Raw genomic sequence first — 26,440 nt, 5'->3', positions numbered from 1 at the left:
AGTTAACTAGACCGCCTCCCCTATGAGATTACAGGCAGCGTCGGACTGGCCCACCAGAGTCCCCAGCTTAAAGGGGTTATCATTTTTCTTTCAAATCATCTGGTGTCAGAAAGTTATGAATATTTGTAATTTACTTCTATTAAAAAAATCTCAAGTCTTCCCATACTTATCAGCTACTACATGTCATGCAGGAAATGTTTGTTTTATTTTCAGTCCGACACAGTGCTCTCTGCTGCCACCTCTGGCCGAGACAGGAACTGTCTCTGTGTCAGACTGAAAATAAAACATTTCCTGCAGGACATACAGCACCTAATAAGTATGGGAGGACTTGAGATTTTTTTAATAGAAGTAAATTACAAATCTATATAAACTTTCTGACAGCAGTTGATTTGAAAGAAAAAGATTTTTATTGGACGACCCCTTTAAGAACCTGCACTAACACTGACTGACATGTCGTTTCTCACTAGTTCTTTAATGGTGGGGCCTCCAGGATCATTTCCTCTGGTGGGCCCCAGATACACCAGTCTGGCACTGACTATAGGGATATCACTTTTATGAGTTTTTACTAACAGAACAAAGATTTTTTTTTAATTGAATGTAAAGAATTAATATTTTTGGGCACTGGTAGGTCACCCGCCATTGTAATGTGCCCCGGGCCGCACTTCTGCGAGCCAGGAGAGATAAAAGCGTAATCGAGTTGGCCCCTAACCAGGACCATTTTACTGTTTTTTACAAGGCAGATGGGGCTGGTAATGCTACAAAGTCTGCAGAAAGGTAATGGCTTTTTCCCAGGAGAATAATAATATTTCCTAACTTTCACTGCACTCCATAAAATTTGTTAAAAAACACACAGCTGACAGATTTCCTAATTACTATATTTTACAGAGGGGCTGCGATCCTCGGGATGGATCGGGGCTGCCGTCCTCGGTTATTTTTAACGTCACTTGGGCATTGTTCTGTACCGTTCTGCCAGGACGCAAAATGCGGATTTCAGCAATTATATGCATGGGAGGTTTATTATACTGTACTCTCCGAGGGATTCATTTCTATAAGCTAAGCAGATTGCCTCCTATAGGTTACGCAGGAGTGTTACGTAACGGGAAAGTGTCATCAGAAAATGATCTATTGTTTATATGTTTAAAAAAAAATCTTGTTTATGTGCCGAAAAGTTGCAGAGGCCATTCATGTTCCACTGGGAATTCTGGGAAAAGGATATGCAAAGTAGCTCTTTGGTGCCACCTTTTGGGAATGATCCAGTGGATTAATAGAAGATGCCAGGAGTTTGGAGTACATCAACAAAACTTTATTCCATCATGCAATGCAATTGGATGCAGAATTTTTTTTTTTTACCATCAGGTTTTGTTCTTTTTTTCGCTTAGCCGACTGTCGCTGGGAGCGGGGATCCTGGTGGAGCGTTCCTTTTATTGAGACGCCGCCCGGTTCCCGTGATCGGCACCGCTACCACAAAGCGCAATGAACTGGCGACAGTTTCCCTTTAAGTCAATGCTTAGCTCCCTTAAAGGAGTTATTCAGCCCTAAAAAAACAGGGCCACTTTCTTCCAGAGACAGCATCACTCATCTCCAGTTTGGGTGTAGGTTTTGCAACTCAGTTCCAGCGCTACAAAAACATTGCTACTTTTGCCCCGCTTTGTCTCCAGATTGGGTGGGGTCTGTAACTCCGTTCCATTGAAGTAAATGGAGCTTAATTGCAAACCACACCTTAACTGGAGACAAGAGTAGGGCAAAATCGGCCATGTTTTTGTAGCACTAAATAACCCCTTTAAATTGCAAACCACACCTGAACTGGAGACAAGAGTCGTTTTGTCTCTGGAAGAAAGTGCCTCTGGATAACCCCTTTAAAAAGCCTTGGAACATGACTTGAAACTCTTCCCAGAATTCCAAGTGGAGCAGGGATAGTCTATAAGTCCTTTTTGCACTCTCCTTAAAGCGAATGTACCATCAGGTACATTTGCTTTAAAACGACTCACTGATAGATCGGCGCTAGCGCAGGGAAGCTGGAGCCGCAGTCCATTTTTTTTAAACCACGTTCCGTTTTCCGTGTACGGCGCCGTTTTATCCACGGGTATCGGGCCAGGGCTGAAGCACTGGAGGCATTGATTCTAACTGAGCCACGTCATAGAGGGGAGAGGATTTACCCCCACCGGGGCCGGGCTGGCCCGCCTCCAGTGTTTCAGCCCTGGCTCGGTACCCGTGGATAGAACGCCGCGGTTCAAGACGCCGATCTATCCATGGGTCGTGTTAAAGTGAACGTACCTGATGGTACATTCACTTTGAGGAGAAATATTGTCCCATTTGCAAACCATGACAGAGGCCTCTCATTAAACCAGATACCCATCCTCTGCATTGACGTGGGGCAACAACCTCACATCAGATGTCTACAGATGGGTAACCTTCCTTCCTGCCACAAAGACCACGTCAAAAGTTTTAATCGGTTGGGTCAGAAAGTTCAGACCTTGACGGTTCAGGAGAAGCCAGGAGAAGTCTGCAGGCAGCAGCGCGTTCTCTACCAGGTCTGTGTTATGTGACCTGGGCAGTCAATGGGTCGTCCAGGTCAGACAGACACGGACTGGGAAAGGAAATGCACAGCAGCACAGATTTCTCAAGACTCGTGATCAAACCTTTGACATGTCTGTAAAATGTGACAGGTATGCTCTAAACCCTTTTTGTTCACACCTACATTGTAAATTCTATGTTCGAGCTTTGTGATAAAAGCAGGAAAACTCAGTTCCAGCTGTTGTGGACCCCTCTGACCTATAATAGGGTCCGGCAGGTTCTGTGGTGGTGTTAGTCAGCGCTGCATGCTGTGCTATTTTTCCTGTGAAATATGATAAAGTCTGTGACGCGGGATGTAGATGTGAACGGAGCCTTAACCATCTGGTGTTTAATTTGAGGGGGGGGGGGATCTAAAATTGTAACAAAACAAGCAATGTGGACAATCATCCCCTCATCTACATCTCAGAACTGAAGCGTCCGTACTGATGGTAATTATACAAATTATACTGAATGACAAATACTGATTACCTCTTTCTGCTATATCCATATATATGCAAGCACTTACTACCGTACATACACATACATTCACAGCAGGGCCGAGTTTGAGTCATCTTGGAGTCATTTGGCTTTTTCGTTTTGCTACCGTGATCTACATAGTGAATATGCATTTATCTTCAGTTGTAATTCTAGCAAGTTCATTTTTTTCCCCTTAAAGGGATTATTCAGAATACTAAGCAACCAAGCTATTTTCTTGCAAAAGCAACACCACACCTCTCCTCAGGCTGTGTGTGGTATTACAACTTGGCTCCATTCACAGAGGACAAGAGTGGTGCTATTTCTGGAAGAAAGCAGCCATGTTTATCTAAGCCTGGATAACACCTTTAGAGGGTTATTCCGACCTCATAGTTAAAATTGTAGGGCTCTCCAAGTCAAATACATCCATTGATCAAACTTTCTTCCCCTCTCTACTTTCTCTCTGATATGCCTGCTCTTTCCCTCGCATTGTTGCCTAAGTTACTGACTCTGCCCTGCTCTAAAAGCATAAATGCAGCAATGTGAGCCTGAGTGTGCCGGCAGACTTGTGTGACCAGTGAGTGCAGCACATCTGCCATATGCGACCAGCCAAACTAGTTCTGGGAAATTTTATTTTATATCTGAAGCCTTGGCATGGGTACTACCATCTTTACCAAGTGGGCCCAAATATGTTGCAGTGAAATTATAGAATCCAGGGATTTAATCAAATCCCGGGAAATGATGAAATGAATGCACCGTTCTATTATTTCCCTAGGGATTTGATCAAATGCATGACCCCTTTCAGGGAAATGATGGAATAAACGATCAAGGAGTCGCCAGGCTCTATGTTTGGTGGCAGGGTGCAAGGGGGAGCAGAGTGGCACACCTCCCGGCAGGCATATGGCGGCGAGGCCAGACGGGGGAGCAGAGCGGCACACCTCCCAGCAGGCATATGGCGGTGAGGCCAGACGGGGGAGCAGAGCGGCACACCTCCCGGCAGGCATATGGCAAAAGGCCAGACGGGGGAGTAGAGCGGCACGCCTCCCGGCAGGCATTTGGCGGTGAGGCCAGACGGGGGAGCAGAGCGGCACACCTCTCGGCAGGCATATGGCGGTGAGGCCAAACGGGGGAGCAGAGCGGCACACCTCCCGGCAGGCATATGGCGGCAAGGCCGGATGGGGGACCAGAGCGGCACACATCTTGGCAGGCATATGGCGGCGGGGCGGACATGGAGCAGAGCGGCACACCTCCCGGCAGGCATATGGTGTCGGACGGGGAGTGGACAGGCTGGGGGGGAGCAGAGGGGCGATACGGTAAGTGAATTCTATGTCGCAGGGGGAAATGATAGAGTTCATTCCATCATTTCCCTGAAAGGGGTCAGTGATTTGATCAAATCCCTAGGGAAATGATGGAACGGGGTGTTCATTTCATCATTTCCTGAGATTTGATCAAATCCCTGATTCTATCATTTCACTGCAACATATATATACTAAAATCTGTAAAATGGTATTAGATCTTGGATTTCTTTGCTCTCTTTGTCACAGGTAGCATTAGCTCTGGATGGCGTCCTACAAAGGTGTTTGGCAGTGAGGTAACAGAGCTGGGCAGGGAGGTGTTATGCGGCTGGGTGGACTAAGCATTCGTGAGGGTTAATCCTCCAGGCTGTGTGATTAAGGCAGTATGTGCCAGCGCTCGCTATATTATGTGCCCGTCTCTCTCCTTTCTGGTCCTGCCAGGCTGAGGATGATGTCAGACGTGATTGCTGTGCTCCCCTGCTTCTCGCTTCTTCATCCTGATGTTGTCAGCAAAATCATGTTCCCAAAATGCGAAATAGTCCTGGCCATCAAAATAGCTGGAAAATGACAGTGCAGGATTGCTGTATGCAGCGCTGTCAGGTGACACACATCCCCATAAGGGCACGTCTCTGGATCTGTCTTGTTAGTCTCAAATACCTGTACCTTACTGACTTGGGAGGGTGATTTTGTGGTACTCTACACATGAAGGATGATCTTTTCAAAAAGGGTATTTATACTTGTATCCATTTTTCTTATTTTGCGCCAATGAAACTAGTTTTAATAATGATAAAAAATAAAATAAAAAAATCGGATTATTCTGTGACTACAGCTTCTGCCTCCTCCCGCGCCTCATTTATCATGATTTACGCCTGCTCACATAGTGTCAGGCAGGAAAGAATACACCACTTCTTGCAGGACATACAGCAGCTGATAAGTACTGGAAAGTTTGAGATTTTTATATAGAAGTAAATTACAACTCTATACAAATTTCTGAAACACGTTTTTTGTTGTTTGTTTTTTTTTTGCTGGATAACCCCTTTAAACATCCATGTTCGTCTCAGCTATGTGATCTCTATAGGGAAAAGGGAATAAGCCACTTTAAGACAATTCAGGTGACGGCTTATCGGCCTTTTTAAGGATTAGCAAGCACCACCTGATCCACCTTTACTATTCCAAAATCAGCATCAGGAGAGTCTCAGGTCACCACCACGGACATTAGTTGCGAAGCCAGTCCTGCTGAAATGGACAGGGACTTGACCGACGTAGCTAATGTACATGGCCACCTTAATACCTTGGCAACATTCAATCAACAATGCAGGAGTGACATGATTGCCCGATGTGTCACCATCTATCATAGGCCCTTTGTGTAGGCTACAGCACAGCACACCCAACAATGCCAGCTGGGGACTCAACGTGCAGCATCTTCATCCATCAGAAACGCCAAGACAATGACACAAAAAATGATAGAGGCGAAGCTGCAGGAGAGAAGCTGTGCCTGCATCCAGAGAGCCCAACTCTGCGCTGTAACAACATGTATTATAATGGTAACAGCCACACTGATAATGGCTGTTATTAATACAGAACTTCTTACTACGGAGAACTTTTTAATAAAATTGGAAAAAAGTGGCCATGATATCTTGACTGTTTTACATTAGTCAGACCCTCTCTGTTCTATGGAGGAGGAAGGAGGGAGATTAGTCTGCAGCAGAGAGCAAAGAACAAAGGGTTATACAGCAGGAACTGCATGAAAGCCAGTATTCAGAAGTCAGAGAGGTCAGTGCTGACTTCAGAGGAGATAACCCAGTGATGTAGCTGTAAATTAACTCTTTGTTGTTCTGTTTTGGTGTCTCATCTCTCTCCTAGGGATGGTCCGAACAGAGTTCGGTTCGGGTTCGTACGAACCCGAACCCTCGGTTATGATTAAGACTGGGATACAGCCATAGCCTGTATCCCAGTTTTCAGAGCGTTACTCCCACTGGATACGCCCGCTCTACGGAGCTGGCAGCCAGCGGGAATCTGCTGCCGAGCGTTCGGGTTCATACGAACCCGAACCTCGGCAGGTTCGGACCATCCCTACTCTCTCCACGCCAATGAAGACAGGGGGGAGAGCTTCAAACTGCTTTTTCATGATAAAAATGCATTTTTCGGCTAATAAACCCAATTACAAAGTTTCTTAAAATTGCCTGTACTATTGATTTCTGCAAAAAATTTAAACAACAGTGAGAAGTACGTATGAGAAGCACTCACCTCTCCATCATCAGCGAAAACTATCTTTGTGTTGACTTTAAAATTCTTCTTCAAAACTTTTTTGGCGTCCTTCACTTTGGTCACTTTTTCTATTTTCTTGAGTTTGGATTTGGTCAGTTCATCCTCCTATGAAGAAAAATAAAGGTGAAAGTAGGTTAAGGTCTAATATCGTTCAGTTTTTTATTGACCAAATCTGATTAAGATTTCGCCTGAATATTTGATATTGGCATTCTCCATGACGTCCACCGTCCTCCAAAGATATGCAGTCAATGACCAAAATACATGGCGGCAAAAAATGGCATTACAATGGGTGAACTTGCTCCTTTATCTATAAATTATGAGGATCTTTTAGCTATACCATCTGTTACATGGGTACTGTCACTTAAAGAAAAAAAAGTTGAAATATTTGATCAGTCTGTTGTTCAGACCATGAATGATCACTTGGAATGACCTGGAAGAATTGTGCACACAGTGCGGGTAGAGAAACACATTTTTTTAATGCGGCACTATCAGCAGGTTCTTCCCAGAGAACCTGCTGATATGCCGCAGTAGTTGTGTACCACAGTAGTACATAGCCATTTCTTTAACCCCTGTCCTCCCGCAAATTGTTTGGTAAAATCGCTAATTACTAGAATAAGAGCATTCAGGGCATTGCTCTGGGCCAGAGAGCAGCGCCACGGGCCACCCAGCCCACCCCCTGCCATCCCGCCCAGCCCGCCCACTATGCATATTCATAACTGCATAGTGGGCTCTATACAGGACGGCTGCGCTGGGAAGCAGTCCCACCAGAGAAAGGCTTGCCTTCCGTGCAAGCGCGAACCCCCAGCGGTGGCCCGGGGGTTCGCTCATGCGGAGGAAGCAGCCTGTCTCCATCAGGAGTGCTTCCCTGCGCAGCGGCAGTGTATACAGCCCACTATGCAAATAGGAATATGCATAGTGGGCGGGATGGCAGGGGGCGCGGCGATGCGGCGAGGCGAGGAGATAATAGCAGCTCCCTGTGGAATGACCTCTTCAAAAGGTCAAGGAGTGCGCTCAGTAATGTTTCACATTTATCTCATGGACACAGAGTCTATTGTCATCTATGTCCATGAGGCTTGCTGTAAAGCATGTCACTAAATGCTGCTAAGAATAGTTCAGGCAAGATGGCAGCCCCTATAACAATTAACAAACAGTGAAATAAAATAAAAAAAAATTTAGTGTCAAAAAATAGAAACATATTGCAATAAAAGAGCGATTTTTGGCATCCGACTCTTAAGATGTAAAAGAAAAGAAAAAAAGTTGCATACAGTTCATAGACTGATCACCCATGGCTGTCTTCCCACTGTGGATGCTGGAAGGAGATTTTAGACTTCTCTTTGTCCTCCTCGAGCATCCTTCTTGCCATGTAAGCAGTGTACATTGCTGCCACCTTTCTGGATGCAGATCAAAAGATTTCCTAGCGAGATTCCAGCTCGCCTTCTGCTCCTCTATCAAAAACAGAGCATTGAAGGCAGTGGCGCAGTGATCAATGACGGGGCGTGCAGAGCCTAAAGCTAAATTTTCCATATACAAATTAAAAAAATAAAAAAAAATAAATAACCCAATGAATAAAAGAAAAGAAAAAAACTGCCACATAATTCAAAATGTACAATTACTGACAAATTTCTAAGATGCTGGAAGGAAAGCGATTCTCTAGAAACCATTTATGCTGAAAATTCAAATTGTAAAAAAAAATGCTGACCATTAAAATGTCCTTGCAGCGAATGTACCAGCTGCTACATCACTAAGATTTTTACATCAATAGACTGGCGCAGGATGGCGATACCGTGGTCCTTTTTTTGAACTGTGACCAGGTATTCGCACACCAGGCCGGCCTGAAGCATTGGATGGAGGCCCACTCACGCCCAGTGTGACGCGGCTCTATTAGAATCAATAAGGCTGCATCACAGAGGGGAGAGGTTTCGTCACACTGGGGGCAGGCGGGCTGCCTCCAGTACTTCAGGCCGGGTCGGTGACCGGAAATAGACCAGCCTTGTGCGCGGGAACCCGGCCACAGTTCAAAAAAAGGACCATGGCATCGGCATCCCCATGCCGGTCTATCGATGTTAAAATCGGAAAGCAACGTGACTGCTGGTACATTGACTTTAAAGGGGAACTATCAGCAGATTTGTGCAAACGAACCTGCCGAAATCCTCCTTTAGCGCTTTACCTGATGTTTACAGCCCTGGTAGTCTTTTTTTCTGCCCTATCTCTGACACGTCTCCCCGTTTGCACAAACCTGCTAATAGCCCCCCTTTAATAGAAACATTATAATACAGCTGTCACTACAAATGAAATCATGTGTGTTATCAGTGATATAACAGATCCTAAAGGGGCCGTCTGAAGTACACAGTCCATTGTCCCATTGATTAGAAGGTCATGTGTAATGCTTTATTTCTCCTGTGGTGGTGCTGCAGGGAAACTGAACACTTAATGCTAGAGATCCCCCAACTAAATTGATCAGGGGATCAATTAACACTTACTGCCCATTTTGTATGTAGCCCTATGGTAATTTTTTTCATAAATTACAATAATGTTTGGTTTGTACCAAATTAAAAGTAAAAATTCAGATGTTGGAAGTTCACGTTGGTCCTAGGCGGTGGGGATGTAAAATGAGGACATCTATGGACAGTGTTTTGAGACTCTGCGGACTCTTGTATATTTAGATTTCAAAGGGAGTAATGCACCTAGGATTTCACTGCATTTAGCACTTTAACCAGCAGCCGGCAGTGTTATCGTTTGGCTTGTCTCCCTGAGATCAGCAATCTGTTTCTCTTATGGCTCTACCAGGCATTGCTCCCACCTAGCCAGAATCCTGTTCCACACTGATGAGGGGCAACATCCCAAAACAGCTGTCTGTGGATGGACACCTGGCCTTGGTTTATCCTTTTTACATTGACTTATAGGGCCACTTAATATGTTGGTTTTGGTGGTTTGCCTACAAGAGCCGCCCCTTGGCTGTATCCTTCCCAGGGGGATATCTGGCTAGTCCTGTGTTTCGAGACTCTTAAATGAGGCTCCATGGGCTCTTCTATTATATAACTAATGGAGGACTATGGACAAGCCCGGATTCGCCTGCTCCGATACTGTAGAGCGGAGCCAGTCTTTGTACAGTAGCACTTGTAAAATATCCCTGCTGTCACTCCATAATAATGCCAGCGTGAGCCGCAGGCAGCTCTGAAAGGACAGGTCACTGCATTGTAACTCCCTCTGATAAAAGCCGGACACAAGAGACCACAACATGTTCTTCGTAAGTCGATGGAAGAAAACAGCTCTGGGCCATTATCCTACGAAATGTGAGTCATCCTCACAGACAGGCATGAAAAAAAGGCAAAAAGAACTGTTCATATGGACTTCATATTGTTACCGCTTGATTGCCTGGTAGTCCAGTTAACACATTATATGATGGAGGGAAAATTTACCGACCGTGTATAGGTAACGTCAAGGATGAAGGTGTGACCTTCCCAAATCCAAAGATATAGCAGAGGATAATATACTAGGTGCACTTGTTGTTCTTGGAATAGCCAGAGAGCTTATAATTCCAAGAACAAAAGAGTCAGATGTTAAAGTCCAACATGCCCAAGCCTTGTCTCTATAGACATCATCTATCAGGAGGACACCTAACACCAAGGAAGTAAGTGGGCTCTGCTGGCTTTAGTATAAGATGTATTGGCAGCTAAGAGGGCTTATCAAGCACAAAAAACATGGCTACTTTCTTCCAGATACAGCAATACTCTTGCTTTCAGCGAAGGTGCGGTTTGCAATTAAGCTCAATTTACTTCAATGGAACTGGGTTACAAAGCCTGCGCCTAAACTGGAGACAAGAGTAGTGCTGTCCCTGGAAGAAAGTGGCCATGGCTTTGTAGCACTGGATAAGCCCTTTAAGAGTTCCAAAACAGTGCTACTTCTTCTGGACATTTGAACTCCAAAATGTTAATTTTTTTTAATGTAATTTGACTCACCTTATGCATGAGGCACAGCCTAAGGCTGCATTCACACCTACTGTACTTTTGTCCAAAAATTACTGACGTGCTCTAGTACAGACCGTAATTGCAGCACAGATTCTCTCATAGAAGTCAATGGGAGTGCTTGTCATTTTATAGAAGAAATGTCTAACGTCCGCAAATCAGTAAACAGTACGGATGAGTAATCATCTTAAACCATTACTACTTAATTTAACTCTCACTTTCCCCTTTATTGCTGATCCGCAAGGAGGGGGAATAGATTACGGAAAAGAAAAAAAAAAAGAAGATTACAGAAAAAGATTGTCGACAACTGCATAAATCATATAAGGTGTGAATGAACGTGTGAATGTAGCCTTGGACAGAGTATATGTACACATGCCTACCTCCGAGACAGGATTTAGAGTGTGATACCACCCTATAATGGTATCCAGGTAAGCACTTCACGTGCCCACAATATGTAGGGTTGACGACCACTGCTTTCAACTATAGGGTCAAAGGAGCAGGGTCTCTCAGGCGAACTGAACTTACCAAGCATCGAATGCGTATGAGGGCTTCCCCATTCTCCCCCAACACATGATGCCAAAAGAGGGATGGCTCATGTAATTTAATTTTAACATGCTTGAGTATGGGGTGACCAGAAATGTGTTGGATGAACGATTGTAACTAAGGCTCTGTTCACATGGAGCAAAACTGGCGGAATCCCTGTCTATGGGACAGTCCTCTGTTCACGCTGAAGAATGGACATGTCCATTCTTCAGCGCGGAGAGAGAAGGCGCGAGCCTCCCATAGACTGTCATTATTACCTAGAGGCTGGCGGGATCCCGTCGCAGAGAATTCCGCCAGTATTGCTCCGTGTGAACGAAGCCTAACGCATCTCCCAAGCTTTTCTCTATTACGGTTTAGCCGAGATTGTGTTTCCATATTTTCATACTAATTTACTGTCATCCAGAGAAAGAAGACGGCCCCTTAAAATTCTAACTCTTAATAACATCCCGTAAGTACCCAAATTTCCGGAGACAAATAATAGTAAGAAGATCTCCGACAAATATTTATAGGCCAGAAACTCAAGCTATTACTGTAGAGGCTCATGTCCGTAAAAAGTATTACAAAACCGAAAGATGGAACAGGCCCAAGATGAGAGACAGCTTCAGGACTCTAATAATCTATTAGAATTTTGGCCTTTTCAGAAAAGATTAGCCAGGAGATTTTTGGATGGGAATGATGAGCAGGAACATAAAAAATGTACAATGTGCATCAAAGCTAATGATATTACCAGCCGCTGCTTGGCTTCCGTGTAATAAAACAAGTGGCACGCGGGTGGTGGAGGCCACGCGTCACGAGAGCAGAATAAGAACGAAGGCAAGCTCCGTCAGGATGGCGGAATTCATTTATTGAACTAAACTTTGCAGACCCTAATTTACAATGTAAAGAGGCCACTTGCTTACTTGTGTATTCATGACTGGGAACGGCTAGATCTGATTAAAAACCAGGAGAGCATGACTCCTGCTGCCTCAGGAATGATTATTAGACTTATTATAAGGAGTGTGGAGCATGGTCTACATTAATGATCGGTCACAGATCACTGCAGCACTGCCAAACCTCACTGCAAGTCTGATCGCAATATCAGTCTCCTAAGAACGCTTACAATTATAAGGATTTTACAGTCAAGAAGATTGCCGATCCTTAGTATAAGTCATCAATAGAAGATCGATGGGGTGCAACACTGGACACACCCAACAATTAGATATTTGCTAGTAACTTTGCAGTGAAAAAGCGCCAGAAGAGAACAGCTCCATTCTCTGTTTAGTGGCCATGCTGAGCTACTGCAGTCCAACGCCCATTCACTTCAATGCGATAACCCAGCACAGCTACTGGACAAGGTATGACTTTTGATTGGTGATATCACAGCTCGGACCACCAACTGCTGGGGTGTCGGACTTCCTCCAATCATTTATTAACTTTTCATCAGCATCACTCTTTAACCCAATCACCAACATGGTAGTAAAAGGGCATGGTCATGAGTTTCTTTGGCTTCTACTTGCCTTGATAGACAGATCTCTCTGTTTGGATATAGAGAAGATCCATCATTTAAGGTCAATGGGTCAGGCGGAAGCCACTAGGGACCACATGCGCCAATGAATTGTTAGTTTGTTTTTGAAATCTTTATATGTTGTTAAACATACATCCAATATAAGGCGAATATAGCCGCTAAACACAGACAATGTAAAATGTAAAAAAAAAATTTCAAAGAGACACACAGGACATGGGGGACAGGCCAATCAACCGCTTTTAACAACATTTAGCCATATGCTTTACAGCAATCTCCAAGAACGTAGACACAATAAAGATCTCCAAACCCTATTCCTTCTAGGGGACGCATCACCGACAAAGCAGGAAGTCTCAGCTTAATATACAGACTAGTGGCCAGACTGAAAACTGCAAGATTTCAGGATTATTTTATAACATAGATAGTAAAATGGAAAATTACAAAAATCATCGCCAAGAAGGCTTCAATACATATGTTTAACATAAAATCTTGATTTTAGAGGGAAAATTAAAAAAAAGATTTTGAACAAAACATTTCCAAGAACAAGGAGGAAAATACACGTCACAGGTTACGTCTAAGCTTTTACCTTTTCAATCAATTCCCCGCTTTCGGAAAGATATAATAACAGGTAATATAGGGGAGCCATGTGCTGCAGTAAAGCCTGCTCCATCGGGAGCGCACGTCAGCAGTCAATAGCTATGTGCGGGCAATCAATCTCAGCAGGTGATGGACAGGACGTCCTGACCTTTGTTTTCCCTCACAGGGTAGAAGTGGGTGTGTTGTAGCAGAGATGCAGCGTTGAGGATCCCTACTGAAACTGCTGGATGGGTATCATAGGGTCCTTACACAAGAGCACGCCTGCAGCTACTGACATATGACGTCCCATTAAGGTCTATTCACATGGTGCAGATCTGTTTGTAGAATTTATATGGGCAGAAATCAGTTCTATTGTTTCCGCGGCATGTGCATGGAATGTTTCAGGCCCTAATACGATAATGTTGCTGCAGAAATGTATGCAATAGAGATTCCACGGGTACTGATCACATCGGTCACTGACAAAAACGTGGAGAATTCTGTTATACTTTGGCCAAACTAGTAAAAGGTGCTTTCGATTTTTCAGGAACAGTGCCCCTCTTTAGCATAGGCTGAGTCTGGTACTGCAGCAAAATGAATGGGGTTCAGAGACAATGCTAAATAAATACTAGGTGTCGTTGTTCGGGTGAAAGGCTGTTTTTGTTTTCCTATATAGCCCCTTTTTTATTCATTATATGTATATATGTTATTACCTAATTTAGTTGTTCCTTTTAAATCACACATTTCCTGGAATCCTTTCTTTCAATTGGGTCATGTGATCTCATGGTGACCCCTGTAAAAATACCTGTGTTTCTGTGCTCTCAACGAAATCTCCATCTCATCGGATGACCATTCAGCCTCCATAATTGTATACTTATAGTCCCTTATTTAGATATCTATTAAACCAAGCATTGTTACACTGTCCTCCCAGCATGCAGAGATGGCACTGGCTCCAGCTGCCCACGTGATGCTGCACTGATGCATCATGGGATCAGATCCAAAAAGGAAAGGATGCAGTTTGCAATCGGAAAGTCAGGATTGGTGGCTGATCAGTGGTCACATGACTAAGATGCAGCAATTAAATTGGAGCTTACAGCAGAGCAGAGATGAAACAGGAGACACAGCAGGAATAGTGGTACTGAGTATGAATTATATTGAAGCAGGTACGAACCCCTCGGCTCAGGCGCCCTACTCTAGTGGCTGCTTTTCATTAGGGCATTTTATAGATGCTCTAAAATAAAATGTCCTGCCTCAAAACGCATAACCTTTAAAAGTGAAATATTAGACTGTATTTTAAAGGCCGCTATCAGCTGTAAAAGTAGCCTCTACCCATAACAGAGATGATCATACAGATGTAGACCGAATAGCAGCTTATCCAATCTGTGAGAAAATAGATTTTTATATAGACTGTCACCGATTTAACCGAATGTTGAGTGCCTACATAAAGTACAAGAATATACCACCTATAATACAGGCGCTAATACATCAGAAAGGTCACAGCATCACATGGTATTACATGTACGGAGGAGAAAACCCATTAAACAGGAACTTCATCACTCTAATATAATGTACCAGTAAATTAAAGCAAGAAAAATCAATGAATAAACGTAGAGTTTTATATCCATTCACCGATATGTTTCCCCACTTTAATGAAATGCGGTTCATCAGGGGACAAGAAAGGGATGTGAGGTAGTAGTAACGCACAAGTATAGATACAGTTATATGTAGCCATGTCTAAAACAATATGCCCTATGGGTAGTATGCAGTCGATGAAAATCATTAAAAAGAATATAAACAGCAGCACTAACTGCCCCTCCATCCAATGTAGCGGCGGCTCACACGGTGGCTGATGTAACATTACATTAGCTAGAAGTTGCTGTTTATATTCTTTATTCTGGTTTTCACTGACTGCATACTACACTTTGAGAGACCACAAAAGTATAGATGTCCAGTCTCATAGAGGGGGGAAGCGTTCGTTTTTCGGCAGCAGCCTGTACATGGAGTCCATATAGAAGAACAAGGAAGGCAGAGCTCACTGGGAGGGAAGGAACCAGGGTGCTGCCAAGAGAAACTGACATCCAGTCTACACCTTACAGCATGCAATTTTCTGGTTGTCTGATTGGAAGTCACATGAGTTAGAAACTTATGGGTGTAGCAGAGCTGGGATAAAACAGAGGACACTTTAGAAATACTGGGGGGCAGTTAATATTCTCAATATTACATTCTTAATATTAAGCACAGCTTAATTTCTGGAGGGAAAAAACTATCCCTCTACTACAGCCCAAAGGCCAGAAGAAGCGCAATCGCGTGAAGCGGTCGTTGTTGTCTGTCATTCCCTGCACATGGTGTAAAGGCAAGGAGGGTTAATAAAAGACTGAATTGGATATGACGAGTGCCGCCTTTCCTTTCTTTACTTTTACTAGCATAAATCAATGTTATACTGAAGTCCCAGTCCTTTGTGCGATTAGAACTGGGGCAGGGTATATTCTCGCACACAGAGTTCCCCGGTCTTTGGAGAAGCTGATCGCACAGACGGCAGACACCACGGGATCGGGTGGTAGTGTCACTGCGAGTGCTAGAGCTGTATAGCGGGAACGGGGGGTGCAGCTACCGCAGCAACACCGTTACCAGATCCCGGGTCCCAGTGGTCTGTTTGACGTGTTCCTCCAGAGACCGAGGAGTTCCGTGTGCAAGCGGCCAGGAGTAGAAAGTGTGTGTATGTGTATGTGTGAGGGGGGTATGGAATCAGTATTTTCATGGTATATCGTCCAGCCCTAAATATTTCTATTATCAGCTCTGCAGCTTACCAGGAGACAATACTCTTTGGCAATTCTGGCAATTCTGTCAGTATAATGTCACTGTGGGGCAGGAGAGCTGACCATACAATGGAAGTACCCTAAGGATTTTCTGCTACTGAATGTGGACACGCAGTGCACAGTGAGACACCTAGTAGCTACATGTATAACAATGATTTAAACATAAAAAACTTGCGATCCCAACACCTGTTCAAGGGGTTATCCAGCGCTACAGAAACATGGCCACTTTCCCCCTACTGTTGTCTCCAGTTTGGGTGGGGTTTTGAAACTCAGTTCCATTGAAGTAAATGGAGCTTAAACCACACCTGAACTGGAGACAACAGAAGGGGGGAAAGTGGCCATGTTTTTGTCGAGCTGGATAACCCCTTTAATTTCTTAAAAAAAAGAAAAAAATACGATAGTGCCTCTCAGTCATTCACGCTGAAAAGTCCATAAATTAAGTACTTTGAACATTTAGGCATTGCAACTTTTGGCCAGTATTGACTGACATTAGGAGTATTAGTTGGAATTGTACTGCAGCATTAGCTATAGTGGGTGCAGACTTTGTAAGTTTAGGTCCTATTATGTCTCTTGTGTATTGTTATATAGTTACCCATCAAGGTGAATAGAAAAATTTTAAAGATTTCCCCTAGTAATGATGTAACTGTGCACAGTATTAATGTCCCTGACAGGGGAGACCAGATGATGGCGGCTACACGTCTGCACTCAGCGCAGTGTAGTCCTACATTCCATCATTGAGCCGTCTCAGGATTGATCCTAAACCAGTGATAATTTATGGCCCCCCCCCCCCATACACATATCTGCCGATACGCCATTACCACTTGGCTTTTTATGCGCGCCTTGTTAAAACAAGAATCGCTGAGGGGAGATTAATGAGGCAGCTGTACGGAATTACCAAGTGAAATGCTACCTGGGAAGGAAGTAATATGTTACCATCATGCTTAAGATATTACCGAACAAATACTATGCAAATGCCGCCCGCCTCTGATTGTAGGGGAAGGAGGGAAAATGGGACGCAATTAGGCAAAGCCTCAATCCGGCGCCAGGGCTGGCATCGCGTCGCCGTTTTAGAAAATGTCAGATCAAATGAATTATGCAAGGAGAAATACATTTCCGCTCTCGCTGCCGCGGATAGATTTGAGGTATATCGCTCCTCTTAACGAAAAAAGTGTATTTTGTAGGAGTGAATAGTGATGAATGACTGCAGATATCATGATGTGCTTCAATGTCAACTACCCAAGCTGGGGGGGGGGGGGGGGGGGTTGGGTATATTATAACCGTCTACTGTAAGATAGAAGATCAGATGTTTGTAAGCCAAGGTAAAAGCAGCAACGCCTGCACATAAGCTGCTGCGGAACATGCTGGAAATCCATAAAGATAAAGAGGTTCTGCAGTATCTGGAATAGATCAGACTGCATAGTATTCTAAGCAGCATATGGTGTTATGAATTTATTCAACATAGCTGCTTTAGTCCTAAAACAGCGCCACCCCCGTCCTCCGGTCGTGTGTTTTTTTTTACAACTCAGCTCCATTCACGTAAACGAAACGGAGCTGAAAGTTATACAGATTTGCAAATTACTTCTATTAATTAATTAAGTCTTTCAGTACTTATCAGCTACAGTATGTCCTGCAGGAAAAGGTGTAATCTTTTTTTTAGTCTGACAGAGTGCTCTCTGCTGCCACCTCTGTCCACATCAGCACTGTCCAGAGCAGCAGCAAATCCTTAGGAAACCTCTCCCGCTCTGGTCAGTTACTGTCATGGACAGAGGTGGCAGCAGAGAGCACTGTGTCAGACTGGAAAGCATATACCACTTCCTGCAGGGAATACAGCAGCTCATAAGTACTGGAAGACTGGAGATTTTGAATAAAATTAAATTAGAAATCTATATAAAGTTTCTGACCCCAGTTGATTTAAAAGGAAAAATAAAAGTCACAGGACTACCTCTTTAAAGGGGTTATCCAGTGCTACAAAAACATGGCCACTTTCTTTCAGAGACAACACGACTCTTGTCTCCAGTTCAGGTGCGGTTTGTAATTAAGCTCCATTCACTTCAATGGAGCTGAGCAGCAAAACCCGCCCAACCTGGAGACAAGAGAGGGGCTGTCTCTGGAAGAAAGTGGCCATGTTTTTGTAGCGCCGGATAACCCCTTTAAGGACTTGAATATAGAACCATAACTGAATGTCTATGAGACATTACTAGTTATACTGGCTGTCACCAACAGGGGGCAGGATCAGTCATAAAATGCAGTGTAAAGGTGTATTCCCATCTGAGCATGTTATGTCCTTATCACAGAATAGGAATAGCATGCTGACTGGCAGAGGTCCCACCATTCATGCCCTATGGTGCCGCCAAGCATTTCTGGGTTAGGCACTTGGAAATGTTTGTTGGCCCCATGGAGAATGATTACAGCACTGGCCATACACAAGCAATGAGGCCATACCCAAAGCATAGGCTAGCTATGCCATCACTTCATGACTGATGGGACCCCCACAAGAATAAGGGGACGGTAGTGCTCTTTCCCCTGTTCCTCCTGTCCATGCATGGCGCAGGGAAACTGCAGCACAGCTCCATTCAAGTGAATGAGACCAGCGGGTAGGTTGCACAAGGAAAACTTCAGGAGTAGAGGTTGGCATTGTCAGAACATGCCCCCATGTGACGCTCCGCAGCCATCTCTGAGCCGTGGGCACAAAGTCACTAAATATCTTCCTTCTTTTTTCTTTGCTTGGCAATCATTCTATAACCTCGTAGGAAGATGCAGCTCAGAGTTCTACAAAGTGGGATGTTTACCGAGAAAATTGCCGGCAAATGGAGCCCTCCGGACAAGTAAGGATGCAGAGCAATTGTTCAAAAGTGCTTAAAAGCAAGATATCCCTCTCAGAGACCACTGCCGCCGGCAAATACATTCCCGCTAATTATAGCACATCCAAAAGCATCGTCCCTGCACCAAATCATAGCGACTGGGACCAGACAGGAACGCATCTTCCTAAGTATCTGCAGGAGGTGGGAGGCTAGTGTGCTAGATGTACATTATGGGGGGATTATTTTATATATATATATATATATATATATATAGATATATATATATATTTTTTTTTTTTTTAATTATTATTATTTGTATAGCGCACACAGATTCCGCAGTGCTTCACCTATCTGTATTATGGGGGGGATAATATATACATACACACACTATATAATTATATATATATATATATATATATATATATATATATATATATATATACACACACACACACATACATACATACAGGGGGAGATATATCAAACATGGTGTAAAGTAAAACTGTCTTAGTTACCCCTAGCAACCAATCAGATTCCACCTTTCATTTTCCAAAGAGTCTGTGAGGAATGAAAGGTGGAATCTGATTGGTTGCTAGGGGCAACTGAGCCAGTTTCACTTTACATCGTGTTTGATAAATCTCCCCCGAAGTTCATAACACTATTACACATACTGTCCACCTACTCTTGGACAGCCGTGTGTGTGTGTATGTGTGTGTATAATATATATATATATATATATATATATATATATATATATATATATATATATATATATATATATATATTTTATTTTTTTTATTTTTTTCTTTTAACCTGATTTTTTATTTTTGTGAAACTTGACAGAAAAACTTTTTTTATAATGTTTAGGTTCACTTCCGGGAACAGAACAGCAGTTTATGCTTCAGAGCTTTGCTTCCTAATGTATCTGGGGCCAGGAAGTTGAAGCCATTGTCACTATTGCTTCTTCCCTTTCATTACTGCATGTTTTTCAATCTTATGTTAAATGGAATCTGTCACCTCTGTATAATGCTGAAGTGTCAAGGAGGTGGTGCTACAGTGTGGATGCCTTTTCCCTCCCCCACCCTTCTTTGATTGATGTACAGGGCTTAGAGATGGAAGCCAAGCTGTGTGCATCAATCATGCAGGGTAGGGAGGTTGTGTGCATGCTGCGGCTCAGCACTGCCTCTGATATTTGAGCTCTAGGCATGATACAGAGCAGATAGATTCCCTTTAAAAAGGGTTGTTCAGGATTCGAAAAATCTGAAGACTTTCTTTCAAAAACAGCATTGTACCCGTCAATGGGCTAAACAAAGCCTGTATGCGGCATCAACGGCTGTCTAATGCTGCACGACTGTGATCTGGTACCCACCTCCTACGTTTGGGTATATCTTCCTAGACAAAACGGAAGAGAGTCGCTGAGGAGCAAGGGCAGATACGTTTCCTGGTGCCCGCATAACCACTTTAAAGGGGTTGTGCAGCACCTGTCTACTGCCTGATCTAAAGTCGGATGTATAGACAGGCAATATACACCGGGCACGACAACTATTGTCCAGCAGATATCCCTCACATGTCCTAGTCAGACAAGACACATGGAAGATACCTGCTGCCTGTCCACTGCACCTATAGCCTCATCTCTCCAATGCCCAATGTTAGGTCATACGGAAGAGAGGTGCCACACCGCCCCTGCAAGCTGCACCAGAAAGTCTGCACAATTGACAAATTAATAGAGATGAGCGAACCGGGTTCGGTTTCGAGTCCATCTGAACCCGAACGTTCGGCATTTGATTAGCAGTGGCTGCTGAACTTGGATAAAGCTCTAAGGTTGTCTGGAAAACGTGGATACAGCCAATGACTATATCCATGATTTCCACATAGCCTTAGGGCTTTATCCAAGTTCAGCAGCCACCGCTAATCAAATGCCGAAAGTTCAGGTTCGGATGGACTCGAGCATGCTCCAGGTTCGCTCATCTCTACAAATTAACCCAATGGCTCCATTGGGTAAATGCTGGAGTATGATCGTTCGACATTTAAAGGGATTATCCAGTGAAAATCTTTTTCTTTCAAGTCATTTGGATTCAGAAAGTTATATAGATTTGTAATTGACTTCTATTTAAAAGTCAGCTGCTTTATATCCTGTAGGAAGCAGTGTATTCTTTCCAGTCTGACACAGTGCTCTCTGCACAAACCAGTATACTTTACACTTATTTGCTCAGGAGGTGCTACACCTAATGTAATTCTACCATGCTGAATGTATGTTACCACACTTTTATATCTATATAATATACAGAATGTTATTACTGTTGTTCCTATATTCTTTGTTAACCCATATGTTAGCTTGTTGTACAAACATGTTAACTTTACTGTTGGCACTAAAGTCAGTGCTTATAGATTTTCTCTTTTGTAATATGTTCTTAAAAAACTAATAAAAACATTGAACCAGAAAAACCTCTCCTGCTCTGGACAGTTCCTGACATGGACAGAGTAGGCAGCAGAGAGCACTGTGTCAAACTGGAAAGATTACACTACTTCATGCAGGACATACAGCAGATGATAAATACTGGAAGACTTGAGATTTTTAAATAGAAGTCAATTTCAAAACTATATAACTTTCTGAAACCAGTTGATTTGAAAGAAAAAGATTTTCACTAGATAACCCCTTTAAATACCGGTGTCTGAAGAAGTTGGATGCAGCCCTAGGGAGTCCACAAAAACATGGATACAACATATGGCCATACCTATGTTTTCCCCACATTCTCTAGGGCTGCATGCAACATCGTCAGCCGTCGTTATCCAAGCGCAGAATGCATGGACTCCAGCATGCTCGTGTTGCGCTCATCTCTATCCTGGTAAATCTGGCGAATTTTTAGGCACTGTGTTTACACAGAACGATTATCGTTAGAATTTTCGCAATAACGATCGCATTTGAGCAATAATCGTTCCGTGTAAAAACAGTGAACGATCAAGACGAGCGAGAAATCGTTCATTTTGATCTTTCAACAAGTTCTCAAATAGTCGTTGGTCGTTCGCTAAAAATTTGCAGATCGCTTCGTGTAAACAGTCTTTCACCGATTCACCCTATGTGTGAGATAGCAAGCTTAAAACAATCGCAATAACGATTTTTACGAACGATATATCGTTCCGTCTAAATGCTGATCGTTATAAAAAACACATTGTTACTTTGAAATTGTTATGGCTCCGTGTAAACGCAGCATTACTCTGTCCGACGTGTTGCAGTAAATAAGCTTTACAGATGTCCCCAGGATCGAGAGAACACAAGGTACTAACATTTACAAAGGTTTTTTTTCTTGCTTTAGGTATGACACGTGCCAAGCAATAATAGTCTATGAAAAAGCAAAGTGGCAGGTGGTCCGGGCCAATACGGATAACACGTAATAGTCTGCAGTACAAACTAATAACAGCCTGTCAGCACGCTATTGCAAAAAAAAAACATGGATTTTTAATAACCTCTCCATTCACCAAAGCTGCTGACAATGTGGATTCTCTCAATTAACCCCGTGTTTAGTGCTGCTCTGAGCTTCTGGGCAGACAATGTGTACAGGTCTGTGTGATCCTTCCATCAACCCAACCCGCAGGTCAGCAAATTGTCTATCGACACATAATGAATCATGGACTCTGAAAGTAGTGAGCTGGGCCCTACAGACGTCCATATAACCCCCATACAGAGCGATCTGACCGGGAGCCTAGGAGGTGCTGTGCTATGCTGCCATGCGCAATACCCAATGCTTCAGCAACCACCTTCCTTATCATAGGGGTCAGGCAGTGATAATACATCATTCCGACCCTTATCTCTACTGACATCATCTCTCAGAAGAGTCTAAGGAGCTTCCCCATACACTTTATAGCAGCGGCCAAAGTTGCAGCTAGTGGTGGGTTCAGCTGACATACGTATAAAGTGTACAGAGACCTTTCTAGTAGGCAACACTGTGTATACATTTAATTTGGAATTAAAACGGTGTGCTAGATTTTAACTTAAACGAGACTTAAAGGGTTACTCTCACCTTAAACTAATATTTATACGTGTAGGGCTCCTCAAAATAAATATTTTTGCAAATACATTCATTGAGCAAACTTTTTTCCTTTCCCCCTAATTGTTGACAGCTTGATGTCTAGGTTATCCACCACCACTCTGCTCTAAAATCAGAGATCTGGCTAGTGAATTTATAGCTCATATATATATATATATATATATATATATATATATATTACAGTGTATAGACAATACCTCACTAAACATCTACACTCACCGGCCACTTTATTAGGTACACCATGCTAGTAATGGGTTGGACCCCCTTTTGCCTTAAGAACTGCCTCAATCCTTCGTGGCATAGATACAACAAGGTGCTGGAAGCTTCCTCAGAGATTTTGGTCCATAGTGACATGATGGCATCACACAGTTGCCGCAGATTTGTCGGCTGCACATCCATGATGCGAATCTCCCGTTCCACCACATCCCAAAGATGCTCTATTGGATTGAGATCTGGTGACTGTGGGGGCCATTTGAGTACAGTGAACTCATTGTCATGTTCAAGAAACCAGTCTGAGATGATTCTAGCTTTATAACATGGCGCATTATCCTGCTGAAAGTAGCCTTCAGATGTTGGGTACATTGTGGTCATAAAGGGATGGACATGGTCAGCAACAATACTCAGGTAGGCTGTGGCGTTGCAACGATGCTCAATTGGTACCAAGGGGCCCAAAGAGTGCCAAGAAAATATTGCCCACACCATGACACCACCACCACCAGCCTGAACCGTTGATACAAGGCAGGATGGATCCATGCTTTCATGTTGTTGACGCCAAATTCTGACCCTACCATCCGAATGTCGCAGCAGAAATCGAGACTCATCAGACCAGGGAACGTTTTTCCAATCTTCTACTGTCCAATTTCGATGAGCTTGTGCAAATTGTAGCCTCAGTTTCCTGTTCTTAGCTGAAAGGAGTGGCACCCGGTGTGGTCTTCTGCTGCTGTAGCCCATCTGCCTCAAAGTTGGAGGTACTGTGCGTTCAGAGATGCTCTTCTGCCTACCTTGGTTGTAACGGTTGGCTATTTGAGTCACTGTTGCCATTCTATCAGCTCGAACCAGTCTGCCCATTCTCCTCTGACCTCTGGCATCAACAAGGCATTTCGGCCCACAGAACTGCCGCTCACTGGATGTTTTTTCTTTTTCGGACCATTCTCTGTAAACCCTAGAGATGGTTGTGCGTGAAAATCCCAGTAGATCAGCAGTTTCTGAAATACTCAGACCAGCCCTTCTGGCACCAACAACCATGCCACGTTCAGGCACTCAAATCACCTTTCTTCCCCATACTGATGCTCGGTTTGAACTGCAGGAGATTGTCTTGACCATGTCTACATGCCTAAATGCACTGAGTTGCCGCCATGTGATTGGCTGATTAGAAATTAAGTGGTAACGTGCAGTTGGACAGGTGTACCTAATAAAGTGGCCGGTGAGTGTATATATACTTCAGTCAGACAACTGTTTTTAGAGCAGAGCTGTGGTCTGTAACCTAGACAACTAGCTATCAGCAATAAAAGGGAAATAGTGGCATATCAGAAGGAGACACGTTTGTTAAATTAGTGTATTTGTAAAAAAAATTTAAGTTAGTTGAGATAAAAAATACCTTTAGCTTTGGCTGTCCAGGCATGATGGGAATTGTAGTTTTGCAACAGCTGGAGGACTGAAGGTTCCCAATCCCTGGTGTAAGGTGTATGGGGCTCTCCGAATCAACCACTGGCATTCTCCATTGACCCCTTTGTTTTGGGAGAAAAAAGGTGCAGCCAGAGCTCTCTGGCTGCAGCTTAAAGGCTCCCATACACTTTATACTTTTGTCAGCCCTACTAGTAATGCAAAGCAAGTTCAGCTGACAGTATAAAGTGTATGGGGCTCTCTCGACCATCCGCCGACAGATTAGTTAAATGGAAGTAGGGGTTGGGCGTGATGGAAAATCACTGCCCGGACCCTTTGTTCTTAGGGAGATAAGCGTCCCCATAGAGAACACATGAATGCTCAGTTGTGCCAAACATTCCTGTGTATGGGAAGAGCAGGCGGAGGACAGGAGAGGTAACTGACGATCAGTTATTGAAAGTGTATGGCCCCTTTTAGATTACTGCAGCCATTTACTCCAGCCCTGCTGAGAGAGAGAGAAACAATAACCAATATCTAAGATATGATAGTCAATAATTATGAGAATGATAGACAGAATATCTCACTAAGGAAAAGCTCTAAAATTTTAAGGGGAAGACCTGCATTTACTAAAACACAATCGGAAAGTAAACAGGTACTGCGATAAAGCAAAATCCTTCAAAGGGTTTCACCTCAAAAAATCTAAAGTTCTTGCAGAATCCCAGCAGAATGCGTTCGATTCCTTTAAGAACATCTGCTATGTGGTGGAGATCTTCAGTGGAAAGCGGAATGTCACATAGAATCTGAAGCAGGTACTTGATCCGAGGAAAATTAAAATGGTCAATTTTATTTAGCACGTGTTGAAAACTATCGCCGTCAGTCACATGCCCACGCATTTCAGGAATAGAATGCTCCACTATACGCATAGACAGCTGGCTGCCAGCGGTTTTCATTTTCCTCAGCTGCCGGATGGCGTACGTTACTAGAATTGATTTAAAGAGACACGGCTGCTAGGGTACCTGCACGTAACTCACTTATGTCTGTAAGAGATAGCGGGCAGGTGATGACATCTGCTGCTCAGCTCGGCAGAAGCAGCAGCCGTAACACTTACATAGCTAAGGGCCATATTAAAAGAGACGGTTATGGTGCAAATTATCGTTATTTTGTTTGAATTTAAACGAAGGCAACGATCAAACGACCAACGAGAAATCGCTCATTGTTAGCTTTGGTGCTGACGCCAAAATCATTGTGAATCGTTTGTGGTAATTTCACATCGTTCCTTCTTTTGCTGGGATCAGATGGAGCAAACGATGATAGTGATGATTGTAACCAACGACAATCGTTTTGTGTAATATAGTGAACGGTTTCAGGTTAACAATGACGTTTCAGGTTTTATTGTTTATATTCAAACAAAATAACGATTTTCCGCACGATAATCGTCTCGAGTAATAGGGCCCTAAGACGTTACAGGGGGTGGTATGGTAGCCTCCATTTCCATCTTTGAACTGGTCTATCCCCACTAAGAGGACATGGGCTTTAAAGTGATACCTTTTGGTATTAGGGCTTCTCTACACAGCTAAATTCTGCAATTTTCATACCTGACTTTATTATAGATTTCTTGGTGCTTGGTCAAGTGAAAAATGCTTTTTATCGTTGGCTTATTGTGCCTCCTGGACGGTGCTGAACGTCCGCAGCGGCACTTAGCTCCGCCCACTCCATGATGTCAATGCCATCTAGGCCCCACCCCCTCTAGGCCAGCCCTTTCCAATGACTGATGAAGGGTGATGACATCATAGGGGGTGGGGCATACAGCAATGATGTGGGTGGGGTTAAGTGGTGCTGCAGACATGAAGCCCCACCCAGGTGGCACAATCAACCAGCAATAAAAAGCATTTTTCACTGGACCAAGCAGCAAATCTATAATAAAGTAAGGTAGGAAAACTGCAGAATTTAGGCTTTACAGCTGTGTAGAGAGGTCCTCATACAGAATGGGAGTGACAGTATCA

General features: G+C 43.6%; 1 protein-coding gene across 1 annotated transcript in view; it reads right to left on the bottom strand.

Moving 5' to 3' along the window:
- DDX10 (DEAD-box helicase 10) overlaps positions 1-26,440 on the bottom strand; it is a 161,055-nt gene that overhangs the window by 72,424 nt on the left and 62,191 nt on the right. Inside the window, exon 14 of the mRNA XM_069969768.1 lies at positions 6,570-6,695. Within this exon, the coding sequence (XP_069825869.1) occupies positions 6,570-6,695 (126 nt within the window). The remainder of the gene's footprint in view (positions 1-6,569; positions 6,696-26,440) is intronic.

Source organism: Dendropsophus ebraccatus, chromosome 5 (assembly GCF_027789765.1).
Source record: "Dendropsophus ebraccatus isolate aDenEbr1 chromosome 5, aDenEbr1.pat, whole genome shotgun sequence".
NCBI lineage: Eukaryota > Metazoa > Chordata > Amphibia > Anura > Hylidae > Dendropsophus > Dendropsophus ebraccatus.
This window is presented reverse-complemented; position numbering and strand designations above follow the sequence as displayed.